At 41.7% G+C, this 20,525-nt stretch overlaps 2 protein-coding genes and 3 non-coding genes across 7 annotated transcripts in view; 1 reads left to right on the top strand and 4 right to left on the bottom strand.

Annotated features, from left to right (window-relative positions):
* The window catches only part of SRR (serine racemase), a 17,695-nt gene extending 9,219 nt beyond the window's left edge, over positions 1 to 8,476 (top strand). For all 3 annotated transcript variants that reach the window (XM_012740664.3, XM_012740663.3, XM_012740661.3), the window contains 7 exons: positions 1,835 to 2,006; positions 5,352 to 5,478; positions 5,664 to 5,767; positions 6,917 to 7,036; positions 7,162 to 7,236; positions 7,732 to 7,941; positions 8,261 to 8,476. In XM_012740664.3, the coding sequence (XP_012596118.1) occupies positions 1,839 to 2,006; positions 5,352 to 5,478; positions 5,664 to 5,767; positions 6,917 to 7,036; positions 7,162 to 7,236; positions 7,732 to 7,941; positions 8,261 to 8,476 (1,020 nt within the window). In that variant the 5' untranslated portion in view covers positions 1,835 to 1,838. The remainder of the gene's footprint in view (positions 1 to 1,834; positions 2,007 to 5,351; positions 5,479 to 5,663; positions 5,768 to 6,916; positions 7,037 to 7,161; positions 7,237 to 7,731; positions 7,942 to 8,260) is intronic.
* Positions 4,281 to 4,422, bottom strand: LOC142862223 (U4 spliceosomal RNA). Its single transcript, XR_012913306.1, has one exon. It is a non-coding gene; the product is annotated as a U4 spliceosomal RNA (small nuclear RNA).
* TSR1 (TSR1 ribosome maturation factor) lies at positions 6,856 to 20,525 on the bottom strand. The gene is made up of 15 exons (XM_012740653.3): positions 20,377 to 20,525; positions 20,082 to 20,185; positions 19,556 to 19,775; positions 19,307 to 19,441; positions 18,522 to 18,946; positions 16,984 to 17,143; positions 16,386 to 16,537; positions 15,920 to 16,116; positions 14,702 to 14,864; positions 13,893 to 14,003; positions 13,037 to 13,169; positions 10,770 to 10,886; positions 9,297 to 9,437; positions 9,115 to 9,189; positions 6,856 to 8,985 (listed from the first exon to the last, which is right to left on the bottom strand). Exons 1-15 carry the CDS (start codon positions 20,471 to 20,473, stop codon positions 8,807 to 8,809), a joined length of 2,409 nt encoding a protein of 802 aa, XP_012596107.1. The 5' UTR covers positions 20,474 to 20,525; the 3' UTR covers positions 6,856 to 8,806.
* On the bottom strand, positions 12,813 to 12,907 carry LOC142862340 (small nucleolar RNA SNORD91 family). Its single transcript, XR_012913403.1, has one exon. It is a non-coding gene; the product is annotated as a small nucleolar RNA SNORD91 family (small nucleolar RNA).
* On the bottom strand, positions 13,663 to 13,757 carry LOC142862339 (small nucleolar RNA SNORD91 family). The gene has a single exon (XR_012913402.1). It is a non-coding gene; the product is annotated as a small nucleolar RNA SNORD91 family (small nucleolar RNA).

The following is a 20,525-nucleotide window of genomic DNA, read 5'->3' as shown; positions in this document are numbered from 1 at the left end:
CAAGTACCTGGAACTGCAGGCACACACCACTGCCCCCAGCTAACTTATGGTATTTTTGTAAAAGAAATACTATTAAGCCGTTTTAAAAGTTGCCCACCTGGGGACAGTGGCTTGCCCCTGTAATCCCAGCTATTCAGGAGGCTGAGGCTGAAGGGTCACTTGAGGCCAGGAGTTTGAGACCAGCGTAGGCAACTTAGCAAGACCCTATCTCTTAAAAGAAAAAAAAAAAGCTGCATAAATGTACTTATTGAGGCCGGGCGCTGTGGCTCACGCCTATAATCCTAGCTCTTGGGAGGCCGAGGCGGGCGGATTGCTCAAGGTCAGGAGTTCAAAACCAGCCTGAGCAAGAGCGAGACCCCGTCTCTACTATAAATAGAAAGAAATTAATTGGCCAACTGATATATATATATAAAAAAATTAGCCGGGCATGGTGGCACATGCCTGTAGTCCCAGCTACTCGGGAGGCTGAGGCAGAAGGATCACTCAAGCCCAGGAGTTTGAGGTTGCTGTGAGCTAGGCTGACGCCACGGCACTCACTCTAGCCTGGACAACAAAGCGAGACTCTGTCTCAAAAAAAAAAAATTTACTTATTGATAACATTCATATATATTCATAATATTGTCACACAAGAGCAAGCTACCAAACCTATAAAAAAAAAAGGTCTCTCTCTCTCTCTGTATATATATATGCCTGGCAAGAGAAACCACCAGAGCCTAGATAGCAAATTGTCTTTGGGTAGGAAGGTTTAGTGGTTATTTTCATGCTTTTTGCATCTCTGTATTCTCAGATTAAATTGTTTTTCTATTGAATATAGATTGGTTTTGTAATTGTTTCTATTGGACATGGATTGTTTTTGTAATAAGGAAAAACAGAAATTTCATGGTTAAATACTATAGTACAAATAGTGGAAAATGGAAGCTTAATACAATTATTAAAAAATACAATAAAAACTTTGAAGAAACTGAGCCGAATGAAGTAGGAGTAAACAAAATGTTTGCTTTTAAGTGTTATGTAATGTATCTATATTGAAACACAGAAGGAAACAGAAAATGAACACATAAAAATGATAGAATTGTAGCTAATTTTCTTTATTAATTTCTTAATTTCTTAACATTTTTTAGATAGGCCAGGTGCAGTGGCTCACACCTGTAATCTTAGCACTCTGGGAGGCCAAGGCAGGAGGACCATTTGAGCTCAGGAGTTGGAGACCAGCCTGAGCAAGAATGAGACCCTGTCTCCACTAAAAACTAGAAAGAAATTAGCTGGACAACTAAAAATATGTAGAAAAAATTAGCTGGGCATGGTGGCGCATGCCTGTAGTCCCAGCTACTTGGGAGGCTGAAGCAAGAGGATTGCGTGAGCCCAGGAGTTTGAAGTTGCTGTGACCTCAGCTGATGCCGCAGCACTGTAGCCCAGGCAAGAGAGCGAGTCTCTGTCTCAAAAAAAAATTTTTTTAATAAAAATTTATAGCAAATTTTGAACCCAGTTCATTCAAGCAGCTTCACAACAATGATGAAAAGCAAAGTGGAGACCAGTGGATATGCCAAGAGATGGGTGGTATGGGTGGGGAGCAGACGTTAGCCTTTCATAATCACCATCAGTTACTTCCTACAAAACTTCACCAGAAAAACTTCGTTCAGCTTCAAGACAATTCCCTTCTATACAGAAATTCTGGCACTCTAGTAATGGAGTTAGTCCTGTTAATGGAGTTAGTAATGTAATGGAGTCCTGTAATGGAGTTAGTTAGTAATGGAGTTAGTTGTGTTATGCATTTTCAAAATCTTTGCAATAAACATACTGTCTTACACTTTGCTTTCTTATTCCTGGGTTTCAGAACTATGTGTGCTCAGTACTGCATCTCCTTTGCTGATGTTGAAAAAGCTCACATTAACATTCGAGATTTTATCCACCTCACACCAGTGCTAACAAGCTCCATTTTGAATCAAGTAACGGGGCGCAATCTTTTCTTCAAATGTGAACTCTTTCAGAAAACTGGATCTTTTAAGGTAACAATCCCTTTTCTTAGTATATTACATATATTTTCAAATCCCTTTCATATATACATTTAAATTCTACCTAACTCACCAGTGAGGTAGGTTGAAGTAAATAATGCCTTTTTATAGTTGAAAAAAAGGTTGCAGAAATTTTCAAGTCCTGGTTACCTTGCATTATTGTACTGATAAGCCACTTTCATGCAATCTAAAAATTCCTTATAATTAAGGTCATACAATTTATTATCCAAGTAATTTATATATAATATATATAATGTCGGCCGGGTGCAGTGGCTCACGCCTGTAATCCTAGCTCTCTGGGAGGCTGAGGCGGGCGGATTGCTCAAGGTCAGGAGTTCGAAACTAGCCTGAACAAGAGCGAGACCCCCGTCTCTACTATAAATAGAAAGAAATTAATTGGCCAACTAATATATATAGAAAAAATTAGCCGGGCATGGTGGCGCATGCCTGTAGTCCCAGCTACTCGGGAGGCTGAGGCAGGAGGATTGCTTGAGCTCAGGAGTTTGAGGTTGCTGTGAGCTAGGCTGATGCCACGGCACTCACTCTAGCCTAGGCAACAAAGCGAGACTCTGTCTCAAAAAAAAAAAAAAAATATATATATATATATATATAATGTCATATGTTGCATAATATGTCAACAACAGTCCACATATGACAGTAGTCCCTAGGGACTAGTCCCATAATAATACCATACTTTTACTGTACCTTTTCTATGTTTAGATACACAAATACTTAACCATTATGTTATAATTGCCTGCATACTAATACAGTGACATACTGTACAGGTTTGAAGCCTAGGAGCAATAGGCTATACTATATAGCCTAGGTATGTAGTAGGTTATACCATCTAGCCTTGTGTAAGTACACTATGTTTGTATGATGACAAAATCACCTAATGACACATTTCTCAGAATGTATCCCATTGTTAAGTGATGTGTGACTGTGTTATATATAAATTATTGTCCAAACTAGAACACTAATTATCCAAATTAGGACATATTTGAGAATCATAGGGGGCACTTGTAATGACTAAACTGAGATACCTGGGCTGTTGCAGGCAAAAGGGGAAGTGTTGGTCACACTGTATATAACCCAAGTTTAAGCATTCAATTGTGTCAAGTTGCTAAATGTTGACACATTATGAACACAAAAGATCTAAACCCTAGCTAAACCCCCATATAATAAGATCCTTTTCTACAAAATATGCCTGTGCCTTTATTAAGCATAAAGATAGACCTCTGTGTGTTAACTTATTACCCTTAGTTAGGCTTTAAGATCATTCCAGGTAAAAGTCTGAAAATTGCATTTAGCACTGTGCCTAGCAGTATTAGTATCTGTTAACTATAGTAGCTTTAGGACTTTAAGAATCTACCTTTTCCCCACACACATTAACTGAGAGCTTTTATAATTTAAAAAAAAAAAAATCCTCCCTTCACTTTTACCATTTGCTTCTACCATGATTTACTCTTCACTTATTTTCAGTAACGCTATTAGATATGGTAGGCCTTGCCCTTTACCCATACTTCAGGGAAAGACAGGCTGGTCAACAAATAGATCAATGATAAATGTCTTTAAAAAGATACAAACAAGGTGCCATGGAATAACAGCGAATGAAGTGACTAATTTTGCCTGGGAAATCAAGGAAGTTGAACCAGGTGATGTTTGATCCAAATTTTTACAGGATGAGTATAGGGAGTAGGGGAAAGAACTACATACAGATAAATGTGCCAGCATGTTCAAAGGTACAGGAGTGTGAGCTAACCTGGTAGAAGGGAAACTATAAATAATTTAGGATGGCTACAAGGGATAAAGGTAATAGATGTGTTTTAGAAAAGCTACAGCTTATAAGGAACGTGTACTTTGTCTTATTAAAAAAATGTTAAGAGATGATTGGGCTTTTTGTTTTTGTTTTTGTTGTTGAGACAGGGTCTCTGTCACCCAGGCTGCAGTGCAGTGGCATGATCATAGCTCACTGCTGTGAGCTATGATCCAATGTCCAAACCTGGACTGAAGTGATCCTCCTGCCTCAGCCTCCCAAGTAGCTAGGACTACAGGCACGCTACCATGCCCAGGTCATTTTTTTATTTTTTGTAGAGACAGGGTCTCACTATATTGCCCAGACTGGTCTCAAACTCCTGAGCTCAAGAGATCCTCCAGCCTCAGCCTCCCAAAATGCTGGGACTATAGTGATGAGCCACCACACCTGGCTGGGTTTGCATTTTTATTTTTTTCCCTTTATTTTTTAATTAATTTAATTTTTTAATTAATTCCCCATAAGGACCGCCAAATATTGTCAATGTTGACCATATTGCAAGTTGTCATGGAACTTGCATTGGGAAAAGTTTTTAATTAGCAATGATCATGCCTCAGATAAACCTCATTGGCTATGATATTGCCACTGCACAAAGCTGGGTTTGCATTTTTAAAAGATCACTTTCATATTGTAGCGGAAACATTTTATGAAATTGATCCTTGGGGAGGGATCAGGTGAGGTTTGATAATAGAAGAAATGAGGACCGGGCGTGGTGGCTCACGCCTGTAATCCTAGCACTCTGGGAGGCTGAGACAGGCAGATTGCTCGAGGTCAGGAGTTTGAAACCAGCCTGAGCAAGAGCAAGACTCTGTCTCTACTAAAAAAAATAGAAATTAGGCCGGGCGCTGTGGCTCACACCTGTAATCCTAGCTATTGGGAGGCCGAGGCAGGCGGATTGCTCAAGGTCAGGAGTTCAAAACCAGCCTGAGCAAGAGCGAGACCCCATCTCTACTATAAATAGAAAGAAATTAATTGGCCAACTGATATATATATAAAAAAATTAGCCGGGCATGGTGGCGCATGCCTGTAGTCCCAGCTACTCGGGAGGCTGAGGCAGAAGGATCACTCAAGCCCAGGAGTTTGAGGTTGCTGTGAGCTAGGCTGACGCCACGGCACTCACTCTAGCCTGGACAACAAAGCGAGACTCTGTCTCAAAAAAAAAATAGAAATTAATTGGCCAACTAAAAATATATATAGAAAAAGTTAGCCGGGTATGGTGGCGCATGCCTGTAGTCCCATCTACTCGGGAGGCTGAGGCAGGACTGCTTGAGCCCAGTTTAGGCTTATGCCACAGCACTCTAGCCTGGGCAAGAGTAAGACTCTGTCTCAAAAATAAAAAAGAAGAAGAAATGAGGCCTCACAAGGTAGTGACAAAAAGGATGCGCATGAGATATTTAGGAGATAGAATCAATAAGATCTAGTGACAGGCTGGATGTGCACTGTTAGAGAAAATCTAGAAAAGCTCCTTGCTTTTCAAAAAGAAACATTTAAATCAAATACATGATTTTAGCATCCCTCTTTTCCAGATTCGTGGTGCCCTTAATGCCATCAGAGGCTTGGTTCCTGCCACTTTAGAAGGGAAGCCAAAAGCTGTTGTTACTCATAGCAGTGGAAACCATGGACAGGCTCTCACATACGCTGCCAAATTGGAAGGTACTTGATTAATTTCTCAGGGTACTGGTTAGATCATCAGAAAGGAGTGCAAAGTGTCCTTAATTTCAGTGGTGATAGCTGTGGAAAGTAAATTTCCAAAGGAGTCCCTGATTATAAGCAAAATGAACGTAAGTTTCTATCCTAAATTCTGACTTATACTAACTAAACATGTTTTCCCCTCCTAGGGATTCCTGCTTATATTGTGGTGCCCCAAACAGCTCCCAACTGTAAAAAACTAGCAATACAAGCCTATGGAGCATCTTTAGTATACAGTGAACAGAGTGACGAGGTAAGAACACGAGCAGTGTTCAGAACCACTGTAATAGCTTTAATTTGACCAAGTGCTCTTTCTACCTAATTGGCTGCTCCTTCTCAGTTTCCTTTATTTTTCAATCTTAGCATACTCAACCTTTTATCTATATTCACTCAGGTGATCTCATTAGTCTCATTTAAGATATCATCTGTAGGCTAACAACTCTAATCATAACCTCACCCCTTAACACCAGACTTATATATCCAATGATTACCTGACTTTCACATTTGGCTGTGTTAAGAGGTATCTAACTCACCATGTCAAAAACCAAACTCTTTATTTTATTCCCCTTCCAGTCTTCCTCATCTTAATAAATGGCAGCTTTTATCCTTCCAGTTGCTCAAGCAAAAGAAGTCAGTCATCTCTGGTAACCTTCTCACACCCCACATCTCGGTCCTACTTTCAAAATATTTCCATAATCCAACTACTTCTGCCTTTACCATTACCACTGATTCAAACCAACATCAATTCTTACCTACATTCAGTAGCCTAAGTGATCTGTCTGCTTTCACCCTTGCACCACTAGTGTTTTCAAGAGAGCAACCAGAGCTATTCATTTAGTAAGTTAGAACTTGTCTATTGTCAACTCAGAATTTTCCAGAATGAGTTCCCCTCTTATACAGTGGAAATCAAAGTCTTTTACAGTCATGTAAGACCTGAGGAATCGGCCCATTCCTGTCTAACATCTCCTATTTCTCTCCCCTAAACACTCCATGCCAGCCACACTACCTTCTTAGCAGTTCCTCAGAAAGGTCAAGCACTCCTACTCTGTAGTCTTTGCACTTGTTATTACCCTCTCCCTGGAGTATTCCGGAGATCCACAGTACTTGTTCAAATTGGTTAAAATGTCACTTTACCAGAGGCTGTTCCTGTCCACCCTACATAAAATAAATTCTTTCATTTTTCTCCATAGCACTTAGATATATCATATATTTACTTATATCCCACCCCTCTCCATCATATGATATAACCCCTTGAGGGCAAGGACTGTTTGTTCACTGCAATATCCCCAGTGCTTGAACAAAGTCTGAAAAAAAGTAGATTGTCAATAGTTAAACACTGAATCTAATTTGTTGGGAACTTTATTAAATGCAAATCAAGTAAGGTAAATTAATGTACTTTCAGTCCAGAGAAAATGTTACAAAGAGAATTATGGAAGAAACAGAAGGCATCATGGTACATCCCAACCAGGAGCCTGCAGTGATAGCTGGGCAAGGAACAATTGCCCTAGAAGTGCTAAACCAGGTAAAACAGCCTAGTTCTTCCTGTTTAGATACTGGTAAAGCTGTCTGGCTCTAGATTTAATTACATGTACATATAAAACTGCTTATTAATAGGCCTGTTTACACTTTATTTTCTTTTCACTAAAGGTTCCCTTGGTGGATGCACTGGTGGTACCTGTAGGGGGAGGAGGAATGGTTGCTGGAATAGCAATTACAGTTAAGGTGAGAAAATAGCTCCTGGAGGACTCTCTGCTTCACACAGAGGATTTGTTTTACATCATGGGGCATTGTGGATACTTGTTGAACATTCACCCCAGATTATCATTCCTTCCTTCTCCTTATCCCCTGGCACTTGAGATAGAAGGTCCTTCTCTGCCTCACTATTTTCTCCTTAATCCATAACTTTATAGAACAAAAGCAGATATAATGAGTGACACCTTCACAGTCCTGTCCCTGAATTACATCTCACCAATCTACTATCCACTCCAGGGGCTACCCTTTTCCCAAATAACCAGTAGGACCAGATGTGATCCACAGAACTGAAGGCCAGTATTAGATATAGTTTATTTATAAAGTGCTTTAAGGTCGTATTTTCATTATATCCATCAAATGGAAGGCTTTTACTTGGGCAGAAGTGTATTACCTGTTCTGCCTATTTTATTTTAGACATGCAATACTGTGGTTTGTTGTAACGTGTCTTAATATTCCTCTTCCCAGGCCCTGAGACCTAGTGTAAAGGTATATGCTGCTGAGCCCTTGAATGCAGATGACTGCTACCAATCCAAACTGAAAGGGGAACTGACCCCCAACCCATATCCTCCAGAAACCATAGCAGACGGTGTCAAATCCAGCATTGGCTTTAACACCTGGCCTATTATAAGGGACCTTGTAGATGATGTCTTCACTGTCACAGAGGATGAAATTAAGGTAAGGCTCCAACAGGAAAAGAAATAACAAAAGAATGGTACAACTCCTTGGGCAAAAGAATCTTCTGTTATGAGTAGCAACTGACCCCTGGTAACTTGGCTAAGTGACTTCATGACATGTGGGAGGGTATCCTAGATGTATCATGACAACTCTCTTGCCAATAGAAGCAGTTAGGATGAAAGAAAAGCCTTGACAGGCACACACATATAGCAGTAAGAAAATTCAAACTGGGTATATCTTCTTGTGGCCTTTTATAATTAAGCCAATGCAACTCCCCTTCTCCCATTTCACTAATTCTCATTCCCCTCTGTACCAACAGTATGCAACCCAGCTGGTGTGGGAGAGGATGAAACTACTCATTGAACCTACAGCTGGTGTTGCAGTAGCTGCTGTGCTGTCTGAGCATTTTCAAACAGTATCCTCAGAAGTAAAGAACATTTGTATTGTGCTGAGTGGTGGAAATGTAGACTTAACCTCCCTAACCTGGGTAAAGCAGGCTGAAAACCCAGCTCCTTTCCAATCTGTGTCTGTTTAATTTATGCAAAAGGAAAAGATTCAGTGTCTGTAGATACTTGAACATTTTGTTTCCTTGTCACTGTCAACTTTCCATCTTTCTCTCTTAAAAGTTTTCAAATGTTTAATGGAGAGTGCATATTTCAGTTTAAGATTTAACAGTTTTTTGGACTAAGTAGTAGAAAAACTTCCATACTTCACTGAGACATGGTGTCAAGGTCAAGCAAAGTCTTTTGCAAATGGGGCAGCAGTCTGATAGGCTAAAGTAGAAAACAAACTTTGCCTAATCACAGCCTGTAGGCTCCCATCCCTAGAATGCTAACTGGCACCAGCAAGACAGAATTTAAATCTATCACTCCATGCCCACTTCAGGCACTACTGAAGAAATCTCACTTTTCACCCAAGGTACTGGTTCTGGTACATATGGATCATAAGTCCATTTGGGGAAAACTCGTTTATAGAGGTTCATCAGTACTGTGTCCTGAGATTTTAGCTTCCCATCAAAGCTGCACTTCATGTGGCCATGGGTACCTAGAAAGAAAACAGAGCAAGTTGGTCAATTTAAAAGTAGGAAATTTTAAAACAGTGACTTCCAACCCAAAAGTCATTTAATTAACACTGAGAAATCTAGACAAGGTCCCAAATCCCACACTCTCTTACCTAAAGGCTCCTTGATGTGTCCTCTGCGGCCCCACTTTGTTCTCAGTTCCACTGGTTTAAACCACAGCACATCCTCTTAGAATAGAACATGTAAAAGACCAAGATGAAACATTTACCCACAAAATATAAACCCAACCTTCATACCACAAAGGCAGTCAGAACCCATTCTCCTTCATACCTACCTCTATTGAAGAACATATAACGTACCACTGCCATCTTAGTAAAAATTTTGAAAGGATGACCGCTCAGAACAACTCTCTTGATGACCATTCTATCTGGATCCACTGACAACAGATGGCCTGTAGCAATGAGGTTGTGCATTCCTAAGGGGCAAAAGCAAAGCAGGAGTCTGTTCAAGAGTCTATAGGTCAAAGCTTTCATTTATTGCTCCAGTCCATTTAAAGACCTATGCAAGGGGCCGGGCACGGTGGCTCATGCCTATAATCCTAGCAATCTGGGAGGCTAAGGAGGGCAGATTGCTCGAGGTCAGGAGTTTGAAACCAGCCTGAGCAAGAGCGAGACCCATCTCTACTATAAATAGAAATTAACTGGCCAACTAATATATAGAGAAAAAATTAGCAGGGCATGGTGGCGCATGCCTGTAGTCCCAGCTACTTGGGAGGCTGAGGCAGGAGGATCACTTGAGCCCAGGAGTTTGAGGTTGCTGTGAGCTAGGCTGATGCCACAGCACTCATTCTAGCCTGGGCAACAAAGCGAGACTCCGTCTCAAAAAAAAAAAAACAAACAAAAAAAACGACCTATGCAAGGCCGGGCGAGGTGGCTCACGCCTGTAATCCTAGCGCTCTAGGAGGCCAAGGCGGGCGGATTGCTCAAGGTCAGGAGTTCGAAACCAGCCTGAGCAAGAGTGAGACCCTGTCTCTACTATAAATAGAAAGAAATTAATCGGCCAACTAATATATATAGAAAAAATTAGCCGGGCATGGTGGCACATGCCTGTAGTCCCAGCTACTCGGGAGGCTGAGGCAGAAGGATTGCTTGAGCCCAGGAGTTTGAGGTTGCTGTGAACTAGGCTGCCGCCACAGCACTCACTGTAGCCTGGGCAACAAGGCGAGACTCTGTCTCAAAAAAAAAAAAAAAAAAAAAAAAGACCTATGCAAGATTTTCTTGGAAAAACCTTAAAGCAATATTACACTATGCTGCCCTCTTGGGTTCATGGCAAAGATAACTAAATGGCATTCCTGCTAAGGCTGTCCCCAAAATCTATCCTAAATATAGCACTCTGGGCAGCGTCTACTGATTAGCTAAGATTTGCAAGCAAGCTAAAACCCAGTTTGTCACCCCTGCCCAAGACCCACCGTGACACTAAGATTGATAAACAGTAAATCTTCAACCTCATCAATAGGTTCTTGGAAACTTCAACTTTAAGTAAAATGATATATAATAAAACCAATGTTTTTCCTCATCAATATTATAAAGAAAGGATGTTAACAACTGAGGACCTACCCTATGTCATTTTGCTTAAAGTTGCGGTTTTCCAGAACCTGTTGATGAGGTTAAGTGAAGACTTACTATATTTTGAAAACCATCATTACCTTCTCTGTACCATTTGGCTCTCAAATCTAAATACAGAAGAGACAACAGTGTTAATCCTATAAGGACCTATAGGACTGTTCACCTCTGTGAACTCAACTTACCATTACTTTTCTGCTTGAAAAGCAGCACAGATGCAGGAGGAAAAGTGATTGGCGCATATACTGTCACCACTAGTGCCACATCAGCAGTCAGGAATCTCTGAAATTTATGTTTGTCCGCTGCCATGACAAGAGTTAAAAAATAAAAACCAAAAACATTTTGAAAAACCGTACATAATCCAGAGGTCTGTAAAAGGCTACTATTGCAACTCTTAAACCTAAAGCACCTTGTGTTTCTCTACCCCATTAGTTCTCAAAAATGTTTCCTGTCTCAATACAAATAAAGATACTAAGCTACTCCTACCAGTAACTTTTATCTGAAGGCACAATCTTAGAGTTTGGACTAAATTTGGGGTTTGAAAAAGTTCTCCACTAGCACTCTGGGAGGCCAAGGCAGGTGGATTGTTCAAGGTCAGGAGTTCAAAACCAGCCTGAGCAAGAGCGAGACCCTGTCTCTACTAAAAATAGAAAGAAATTAATTGGCCAACTAAAAATACATAGAAAAAATTAGCGCGGCATGGTGGTACATGCCTGTAGTCCCAGCTACTCGGGAGGCTGAAGCAGAAGGATTGCTTCAGCCCAGGAGTTTGAGGTTGCTGTGAGCTAGGCTAACGCCACAGCACTCTAGCCTGGGCAACAACTTTGCTCAATCAACAACTTAGTCTTGAGCACAAATTATCAAACATTTTCTGTAAAGGGCCAAACAGTAAATACTTTAGGCTTTGCAGCCATACAGTTTCTGTCCCAACTACTCAACTGTGCTACTTTAGCATAAAAGCAGCCATAGACAATATATCAGCAGTCCCCAATCTTTTCGGCCACACGGACTAGTTTCATGGAAGACAATTTTTCCACGGACAGAGGGGAGGGGAACTCAGGCAGTGATAGAGTGATGGGGAACAGAGCAGCTATAAATACAAATGAAGCTTTGCTTGCTGGCCCACCTGGCACTCACCTCCTGCCCTGCAGTGCCCCCACACCTTCCTAAATTTCACGGAAGACAATTTTTCCAGGAGGGAAGGGGGGTGGTGGGAGGAGGGGAGCAAGCTCAAACAGTGATGCACACACTGGTACCAGGCCATGTTGGGAACCATAGCAATACATTAAAAAAAAAAAAAAAAGCCGGGTGTGGTGGCTCACGCCTGTAATCCTAGCTCTCTGGGAGGCGGAGGCGGGCGGATTGCTCAAGGTCAGGAGTTCCAAACCAGCCTGAGCAAGAGCGAGACCCCGTCTCTACTATAAATAGAAAGAAATTAATTGGCCAACTAATATATATATATTATATATATATATATATAATATATATATATAAAAATTAGCCGGGCATGGTGGCACATGCCTGTAGTCCCAGCTACTTGGGAGGCTGAGGCAGAAGGATTGCTTGAGCCAGGAGATTGAGGTTGCTGTGAGCTAGGCTGACGCCATGGCACTCACTCTAGCCTAGGCAACAAAGTGAGACTCTGTCTCAAAAAAAAAAAAAAATAAGCAGTAGGGGACAGATTTGGCCCAAAGGTCATAGTTTCCTAACCCTCGATCTTTTGAAGACTACCTTGACTACTTGTACCTTCAATGTAACCTTCACCCTTTTTAAAATACTAAAATTATAGAAAAATATTTTATGGGAAAGAAAAATTAATCATTCATTTAGACACCATGGTTTGTGAGAATAAAAATTATCCAGAACACCATTGATACTATACCTTCATCATCTTCCTTCTGCCATTACTGAAAGCTGAGTGAACTAAGATGATGCTCAGAAGCCCTCAAGTTAGTGGGCGACACATCTTCCTACTCCTAATATGTAGGAGTACAATCATTTTTGCCACAAAAGTGTCCTGAGTCACCATTCTCCAAACTGTCATCTAGTCTCTGAACATCTCAGAACCCCATACCTCTCTGCTTTACCCAACTATGGGTAACATCCAATGCCTTCCCTTCACCTACAGTGCCCTTGGCACACTAGATACCAAGATTTTCACACTTTAACACACCTGTTTTATAAAGCGGCCAACTCCTATTCAAAACCTACTCTGACACAAATACTCAAGGCAGAAAAGCCTCAGCACCATACAGAGTTTGCATCACTGGGATGCTTCAGACAGGTTCAGACATTTTGAATAAAGGCATCATTGGCGCCTAAGCCTGAGTGTTAAAAATCTAACCCAGAGATCTAAGAGTTTGAAACTGTGTATTCTGCACCCCTCCCCAAAGTCACAATTCCTAAAAGACAGTAAGATGGACAAAAACCCAGAAGCTTCCCCACTGCTAACCTGCAGTATGCTGAGAGAATAAAGGTGAGGCTCGGAAGCGCCTGAATCCACAGTGGAAGATCAGCTCCTCTTTGGCTTTCACAGGTTCAATGTTGCCAGGGTCCCGTCTCACCACCATATTCAAAACTGACATCTGAGAACCAAGCAAAGAAAAAAAACTTTGTAGTTTAGGAACACAACAGCCTAACCTGAAAGAAGACAAACCAAACTAGCAGATTCAGATTCACTCTAAGAACTGATAATGTTTAATTAGTGGTGAAGTGCAGATGATGGAACACAGATTCATCTTTTACCTCTACTAAAGGCTGTCATTCAAGTCAAACTTAGGCTGATCAGAGCTTTCATGCACCCTTCTGTGCTAGCTTACCTTCCCACATCTAACATAAAAGAGCTCAACATCTGCTACAAAAATCAGTCGCCTTCAAGTCATTCACTCACCACACACCTCAAAACAATATTGATTCAAACCCCATCTTCAATCCTTCCCCACACTGACCCAAAGACCTGTCACATACCCCTCAACGTACACAACTACTGCCCACCAAGAGAAGAGAAATCTGCACCTTGGCATAAACCTTTATTTTTAAGCCTGCCAACCCTTGTTCAAAATCTCATCTGAAAAACATACTTAGAGAAGTCTCAGAACCACACGGGGACTGCATCACTGAGATGCTTCAGACAGGTTCAGACATTTTGGGTAAAACCATCATTGACTTCTCTGTTATTCTGATTCCTAATAATACAGGCAGAATTTTCATATCCCAATGAGCAAAATATCAGTCACATGAACAGAATTTTAGACTTGGAAGACAGAATGGGTTGGAAAGTTTTTTAATTTCCCAAGACAATAATTCACCTTCTGTTCATGAGGTAGTAAAGAAAATGCAATCAAGGGTGCTCCTTGCCTGAAGTATTCAACCACTGAGACTGGGACTTCAGAAATATGAAGTGTGACATACCAGCCAACCTGCCATGAGAAAGCAGAAAACAGTCATGAGGTTACCCTTCAAAGTCCCAATAATGATGAAGCATTTCTCCAATGCTGAAAGTATTAAAAGTCTCTCAGATTACCTTTTTAAAGCCAACCCTTGCCCTTTAAGATGCTTCAAGTACCCATATTCAACTTTTTCACTTAATATCTTTGATACCTATTTGTTCCCAATATCACTCTTTTTTTTTTTTTTGAGACAGAGTCTCACTTTGTTGCCCACGCTAGAGTGAGTGCTGTGACGTCAGCCTGGCTCACAGCAACCTCAATCTCCGGGGCTCAGCGATCCTACTGCCTCAGCCTCCCGAGTAGCTGGGACTACAGGCATGCGCCACCATGCCCGGCTAATTTTTTGTATATATATTTTTAGTTGGTCAATTAATTTATTTCTATTTTTGGTAGAGACGAGGTCTCACTCAGGCTGGTTTCGAACTCCTGACCTTAAGCAATCCGCCCGCCTCGGCCTCCCAAAGTGCTAGGATTACAGGCGTGAGCCACCACGCCCAGCCCCCAATATCACTCTTATAGATGACTCAGTGCCTCCCCTAATTCATCTAAGGGTAGCACAAGACAAAGTAAGGTACCTCATTCTTATGCCAAGAAAAGGAATAAAGTAGGGAATACACTGACAAACAAAAGCAAATTACAGGATGGACAAGGGAAGGGAAGGTAGATACCTCAGCTCCTTCAACCTCTTTTTCCTCAATCTCTTTAAAGATGCTTTTCCTAGTATTAGTAAAGTTCTGAAACTGAAAGATCCGAGCGTAATCTGGAGGAAGGTTTTCCTTAGGATCCCATGGAGATGTCCGGAAACTCTTGAGGCCTCTGTATTTCTGAAATCTAGAATATAGAAGATTTTAAGGAAAACTTAAGTGAGATTTATATGGTGCTACATAGACTCAAGTCACTTCTAAAATGGCTACAGCTCTACCTTAAAAGAACTCTAATTACTATCTCTGAAAATAACCTAACAGCTTAAACCAAGACCCAACTCCAAATTAACTTGTAACAAGTATATGAGAACCAAACCCAAGCTTCTACTGACAAAGTATTTACAGTGGCTCTCTGTTGCCTGACATGGAGTGGCTCTTTATTTTTTTTTTTTGTTTTTTTTTTTTTTTTTGAGACAGAGTCTCGCTTTCTTGCCTAGGCTAGAGTGAGTGCCGTGGCGTCAGCCTAGCTCACAGCAACCTCAAACTCCTGGGCTCGAGTGATCCTTCTGCCTCAGCCTCCCGGGTAGCTGGGACTACAGGCATGCGCCACCATGCCCGGCTAATTTTTTATATATATATCAGTTGGCCAATTAATTTCTTTCTATTTATAGTAGAGACGGGGTCTCGCTCTTGCTCAGGCTGGTTTTGAACTCCTGACCTTGAGCAATCCGCCCGCCTCGGCCTCCCAAGAGCTAGGATTACAGGCGTGAGCCACAGCGCCCGGCCTGGAGTGGCTCTTTAACCTGACAAACAAGAGCCTTGGTAATAGCCTTACTTCTCTAATATCCAACATGAACTCTCTGGCTTTAGTCAGACCCATCTCTAGAGCAGACATGATCATTTACATCTTCATGCTTTTACTTTTGCTGTTCCACCCAAACCCCTCAAAACTTCCAAACTTTATATACTTCAATTGAATATTAGCTACTATAAAAGTATTTTCTAATTAACCTTAGTATTACTCCTTCCTTAAAGTCCTATGACATTAGTCTGAACCATAGCCTAGAACTTGATTGCATATTACTATTTCCTCTATGTATGTCTTGCTTTCTGATATAAAATGTTAGCCCTGCAGGAGCATGAACGATGTGTTTTTCTTCTTTTGTATCACACTGACATAGTTCTGAGCCAATTAAGTTTTAAATAAAAACTTATTGATTGAATTTAGACTTGTTGACTAACCGAATTCTAGCAGCCATGTCACGCGGGGTGTCCACTTCATCTGGAAACATCTCTTCCAGTCTTTCTTGTTTATATTTCTCCAACATTTTTTCCTCAGCTTCTTCATCTACTTTCTCATCATACAGATCATCACGCACAGACTCCCCTATAGTCATAGTTTCACATTCCTCCTCTTCTTCCTCTTCACTACTTTCATCCTGTAGAATTACAGTTATTTCAGAAGAAAGCCACAGTTGTCTCTATCCCAAAGGCCATTAAGCTAATAATAAAATAATTTTATTAGATATCTATTCCCAATGAATATAAATTCTGAGAGAGACTAAGTTTTAAAACAAAAATCTCATCCCCGGCAACTACAGAGTCATTCTTAAGAAATTGACCACACACACCCCTTAAGATCAGGAGTTGCACTTTGACTTGCATTTGGAGCTGTACACAGAAGTGGCCTAAGGGCCTGTTTCCTTACCTGAGATTCCTCTTCCATAAAATCCTCATGTTCTGCAACATCATATTCATCTCCTTCTCCACCACTTTCGCCATCCTCATCCAAAATCCATTCAGCTTGGTAGCTGGATGTTCCTTTGGGGACCTTCTTTACCACCTTGGAGCTTTCCTTCACTGTAAAAAGCCCAAACAAATTAAGAAAATCATATAACTCCTTTCCCCTATCACTCTGGTTATTCTCACTTAGGCAACACACTAGATATTGCTATCAACAGGGAAATCTCTAGCAGACACTGAGTAGAACAGACTGCTTCCAAATTTAATTCAGCTGCCTCACAACTAGCAATATTTACATGGCTAAATAAACCCTGCAGTGAATCCAAAATTGTTAATCTGTTCCTTATAAAACAATAACACAAGTAATTTTGAGAAGTGGAGCAAAGCTGTATCCAATGTTTGCTTAGTGTAAACAGACAGCATTTGGGGGTAAGAAGTGAGTGACACACCTTCAACTACATCCTCATCCTACTCCACCCTATAAGGGTCCCTCATTGTGAGAAGCTAGACAAAATCCACAGTTCTAGTTTGCATGAATTATAAACAAGTTTGCTGATACCAACCATTTGCTTCACTCAGCTCCTCCTCAGTGGGCCAGGTTTGCTCCCCCTCCATTGGATCTGGGATAGCCTCCGTTTGCAAGGATTCCTGTCTATCAGGGTCTGCCTTCATTAGGACCTTAAGGTCTTCTTCCATATCAGCAACAGCATCTGTATCACAAATCTCAAAACCAAAAGCAGGGGATGGTTAGTCAAACATTACCAAAAATCTAAAAACAGTAACCGGAAAGATCAGAAATATAAGTTTTCATGTAAATGATGAATGAAACAACCCAAAATTTGCCAAATGACCATTTCCTAATTTTAAGGCTCTATACCTGTTTTTTTGTTTTTTTCAAGGAGAATTGAGTCTTGCTTGTCACCCAGGCTGGAGTACACTAGTCTTATCACAGCTCACTGCAGCCTCTAACTCCTGGGCTCAAGCAATCCTCCTGCCTCAGCCTCCCAAGTAGCTGGGACTACAGTTGTGTGCCACCACACCCAGCTAATTTTTTTAAATTTTTTTTGCAGAGACAGTGTCTCACTATGTTGCCCAGGCTGGTCTTGAATTCCTGGGCTCAAGGTATCCTCCTGCCCTAGCCTCTCAAGTAGTTGGGACTACAGGTAAACACGCCTGGCTAATTTTTCTTTTTTGTAGAGGCAGGGTCTCACTGTGTTGCTCAGGCTGGTTTTGAACTCCTGGCTTCTAGGGGGGCCGAAGTTGGGGGATCACTTGAGGTCAGTTCAAGACCATCCTTGAACAAGAACAAGACCCTGTCTCTACTAAAAGCAGAAAAAAATTAGCCAGGCAGTCCTAGCTACTCAGGAGGCTGAGGCAGGCGGATTGCTTGAGCCCAGGAGTTTGAGGTTGCTGTGAGCTAGGCTAATGCCATAGCACTCCAGCCCAGGCGAGAGAGCGAGATTCTTGACTCAAAAAAAAAAAAAAAAAAAAAACAACACAGAACTCCTAGCTTTAAGCAATCCTCTTGCCTTGACCTCCCAAAGTGCTAGGATTATAAGATGTGAGCCACTATGCCAGCCTGATTTCTTCAAAGTTTAAAAAAACCCTTTGATCCATCAATGTGCCTCAGTTCATATTATCTCTATCTTCTAGGACATTCTTTCATCCCTCTTCAACTAGTAAGTCACATTCATCCTTCTCAATACCTAGCTTAAGTCGGATCTCTTCTGTGAAGCTTACTAGTCTACTTTCTTACCTTCCACAGCAGGTCTGTCTGTGCCTTCACCATATACTATCTCAAACTTTACTTCACGCGGGCTTGCCATTTTTTCTGACTCAATTAAGTTATTTGAAGAAAGTGACCATATCTTTTTGTATCTTCTATAAACTCAGAGCCAACTGCAGTGCAGGGTACCTAGAAAGTGCTGTATAAATATGTGATTCATCAACATATTTGTAGTTGACTGTTGCCTTACTTTGAACTAGCAGTTCCCTCATTGGCCTAAGTGTACAGACTACCTTCTCTGAATTTTAAATTTCCATCCTTCACCAATTTATGTATGAAATCTACAATACATGGTTTTAAAAATATCAGCCTTACCTCCATTTCCATGCCTGGGTCCTTCTGGGATTTAATTACTCTAGGATTTAAAGGGAAAGGGTCCAGGGGGGCATCTATCTGTTTCATTTGGAAATCGCCATGTCCAGTGATATGCAGCAAGCTATTTACATTCAGAGTCTGCCCACGAACATAGCCTGAAATTTTCAAGGTGCCCACCAAATTATTCTCTTCATTAGGCACAAAATCAGCAGCATGGGCAAAAAGGTAGGCTCGTCGATCTCGAAAAGCAAGATGCCGTTGCTTCTGGTTAGCCAACTGCCTTAGCAGCATCCCTGCCTCCTGTTGAGTGTCTAACAAGAAGAGTTTGTCATCCGGAAAGCGTTTCTCCATAGCTTTACTTAGTTTCTTTCTGGCATCTATTTGTTTTTTCAGTGGGAGGCCAGAAATACCCTGGACAGCTAGTGCTGTAAGCAAAAGAGAAAGGTTTTCGTGACATATTGATTTACTACATGAAAATCTCTCTGTAGTTCACAACCTAACAGCTCAGTTGTAAGCCCAGAGATCACTAGGAAACCTAATACTTGAGTAACCTAAAGGAATTTCAGTGAAATCAAACTTCATCTTCTTTCTTTGGACAAAGGACAGCCCAGAAATAAAAAGGCACTTTGACTGATAACTTGTAAACAATGAACCAAGTTTAATCCGTACATGTATACTCCCCCACCAGCTAAAAATAACTCATCACAGTGCCTAACAAATTATAGGTGCCCAGGTAAATGCTAATTTACTTCCTTCCCTGGCCTCCAATACTCCAATTCACTTACTATAGGTGGGAAGTCCTTGAGCAAAGAGGCAGGAAAGGCAGTAATTCCCAGTGCTATCCCAGCCTTCTAGTGGGTCAAGGAGGAACAGGATGGTATCAGCTACTTTAGCCATGTCTAACACAGTGTGCAGATCCCCTGGAGATAGACGACAAAGTAATAAATAGGTGGTTGGCATCAGCACATTATACACACAAAAAAATTACCTCTAACTCAAACATAATGATAGAAAATATTGTTGTATACTCTAACCTGGCCTTGCAGATGTGAAAAACCATCGATGTTTCAAGCGAGGACACAGCAGCATAAAGCTATGGCTACTTCCCAGTTCATTCAAATGTACTATTCCACTGTCCCTATCCTGAAGCAGCCGAAAGGCCTCTGGCAGGGAAATCCTATTGTGCAGGGGCACCACCAGTACCTGATGAGGAGGGCCATCCTTGCTGCCCAGCTGTCTTTTCTCTGCCAGAACCTGAGAATAGAAAGGATCAGCAAACATCTCAATGTCTCAGTGCTTCATTCCAGTATTGCATTTTCAACAGTACAAATGCCCACCTGCCTCCATCATGCAACGAATATCTCTCTTGTATGCCAGCGGGGTGGCAGTTCTGACCGAAGCAAAGAATGCTCTAGTGAGTACAGACCTGAAAGCCCGACATGTGCTCTAGGGTTATTCTCTGTCCCTAGCCCCTTCCCTGGGTCACATTTTCTAGTTCGAGGCATTGCCCACCTAGAACGGTTGAGAAGCTGCACCATTTCCCAACCCCCCTCCTCTCACCGCCTCCTTCTTCTGCTTTCGGAGCTGGCTGGCGCGATGCCTCTGGTCTACTCTGCTGAGCTCTTTTCTCACCTTCTTGCTTAGGGTTTTCGGTGCTAGACGGCCTGGAGGGCAGATCAGAAAGAGCTGTTGTGCCCGGTATCAGAAGAAGGTCAAGAAAAGCATTCCCTCTCCGCCCATCTAAGAAAGGGCCTTTCGCATGGGGCCCACGCCGCAAACAGAAGCTCAGTCTGGGAATACAGAAAAAATCAATGTTGGCTAAACAGCCCTTCCTCCTCCTACCCTATCTTCTCACCCTTGCCGTCCCGCTGGGCAGACCCACGACCCCGATGCCGCCCGCCTTTGTGGGCTTTATTTTGCTGCTTGAGCGGGCCGGAGCGGTGAGCAGCCATGCCGCAGCTCGCGTGTACCAAGTCAGCACTGCTTCCGGGCCAGGCGGAGCGT

Source organism: Microcebus murinus, chromosome 18 (genome assembly GCF_040939455.1).
Source record: "Microcebus murinus isolate Inina chromosome 18, M.murinus_Inina_mat1.0, whole genome shotgun sequence".
Taxonomy (NCBI): domain Eukaryota; kingdom Metazoa; phylum Chordata; class Mammalia; order Primates; family Cheirogaleidae; genus Microcebus; species Microcebus murinus.
The sequence above is the reverse complement of the archived record's forward strand: the minus strand, read 5'-3'. Positions and strand labels throughout refer to the sequence as shown.

Excerpts from the sequence above, each read along its gene's own strand:
- TSR1 (XM_012740653.3), bottom strand. The coding sequence starts at position 20,473 with ATGGCTGCTCACCGCTCCGGCCCGCTCAAGCAGCAAAATAAAGCCCAC. Across the intron at positions 13,170-13,892 it reads TACTACCTCATGAACAGAAG|ATGTCAGTTTTGAATATGGT; the intron begins GTGAATTATTGT and ends CTTGGTTCTCAG. Across the intron at positions 9,438-10,769 it reads TTTCAAGCAGAAAAGTAATG|GAATGCACAACCTCATTGCT; the intron begins GTAAGTTGAGTT and ends TTTGCCCCTTAG.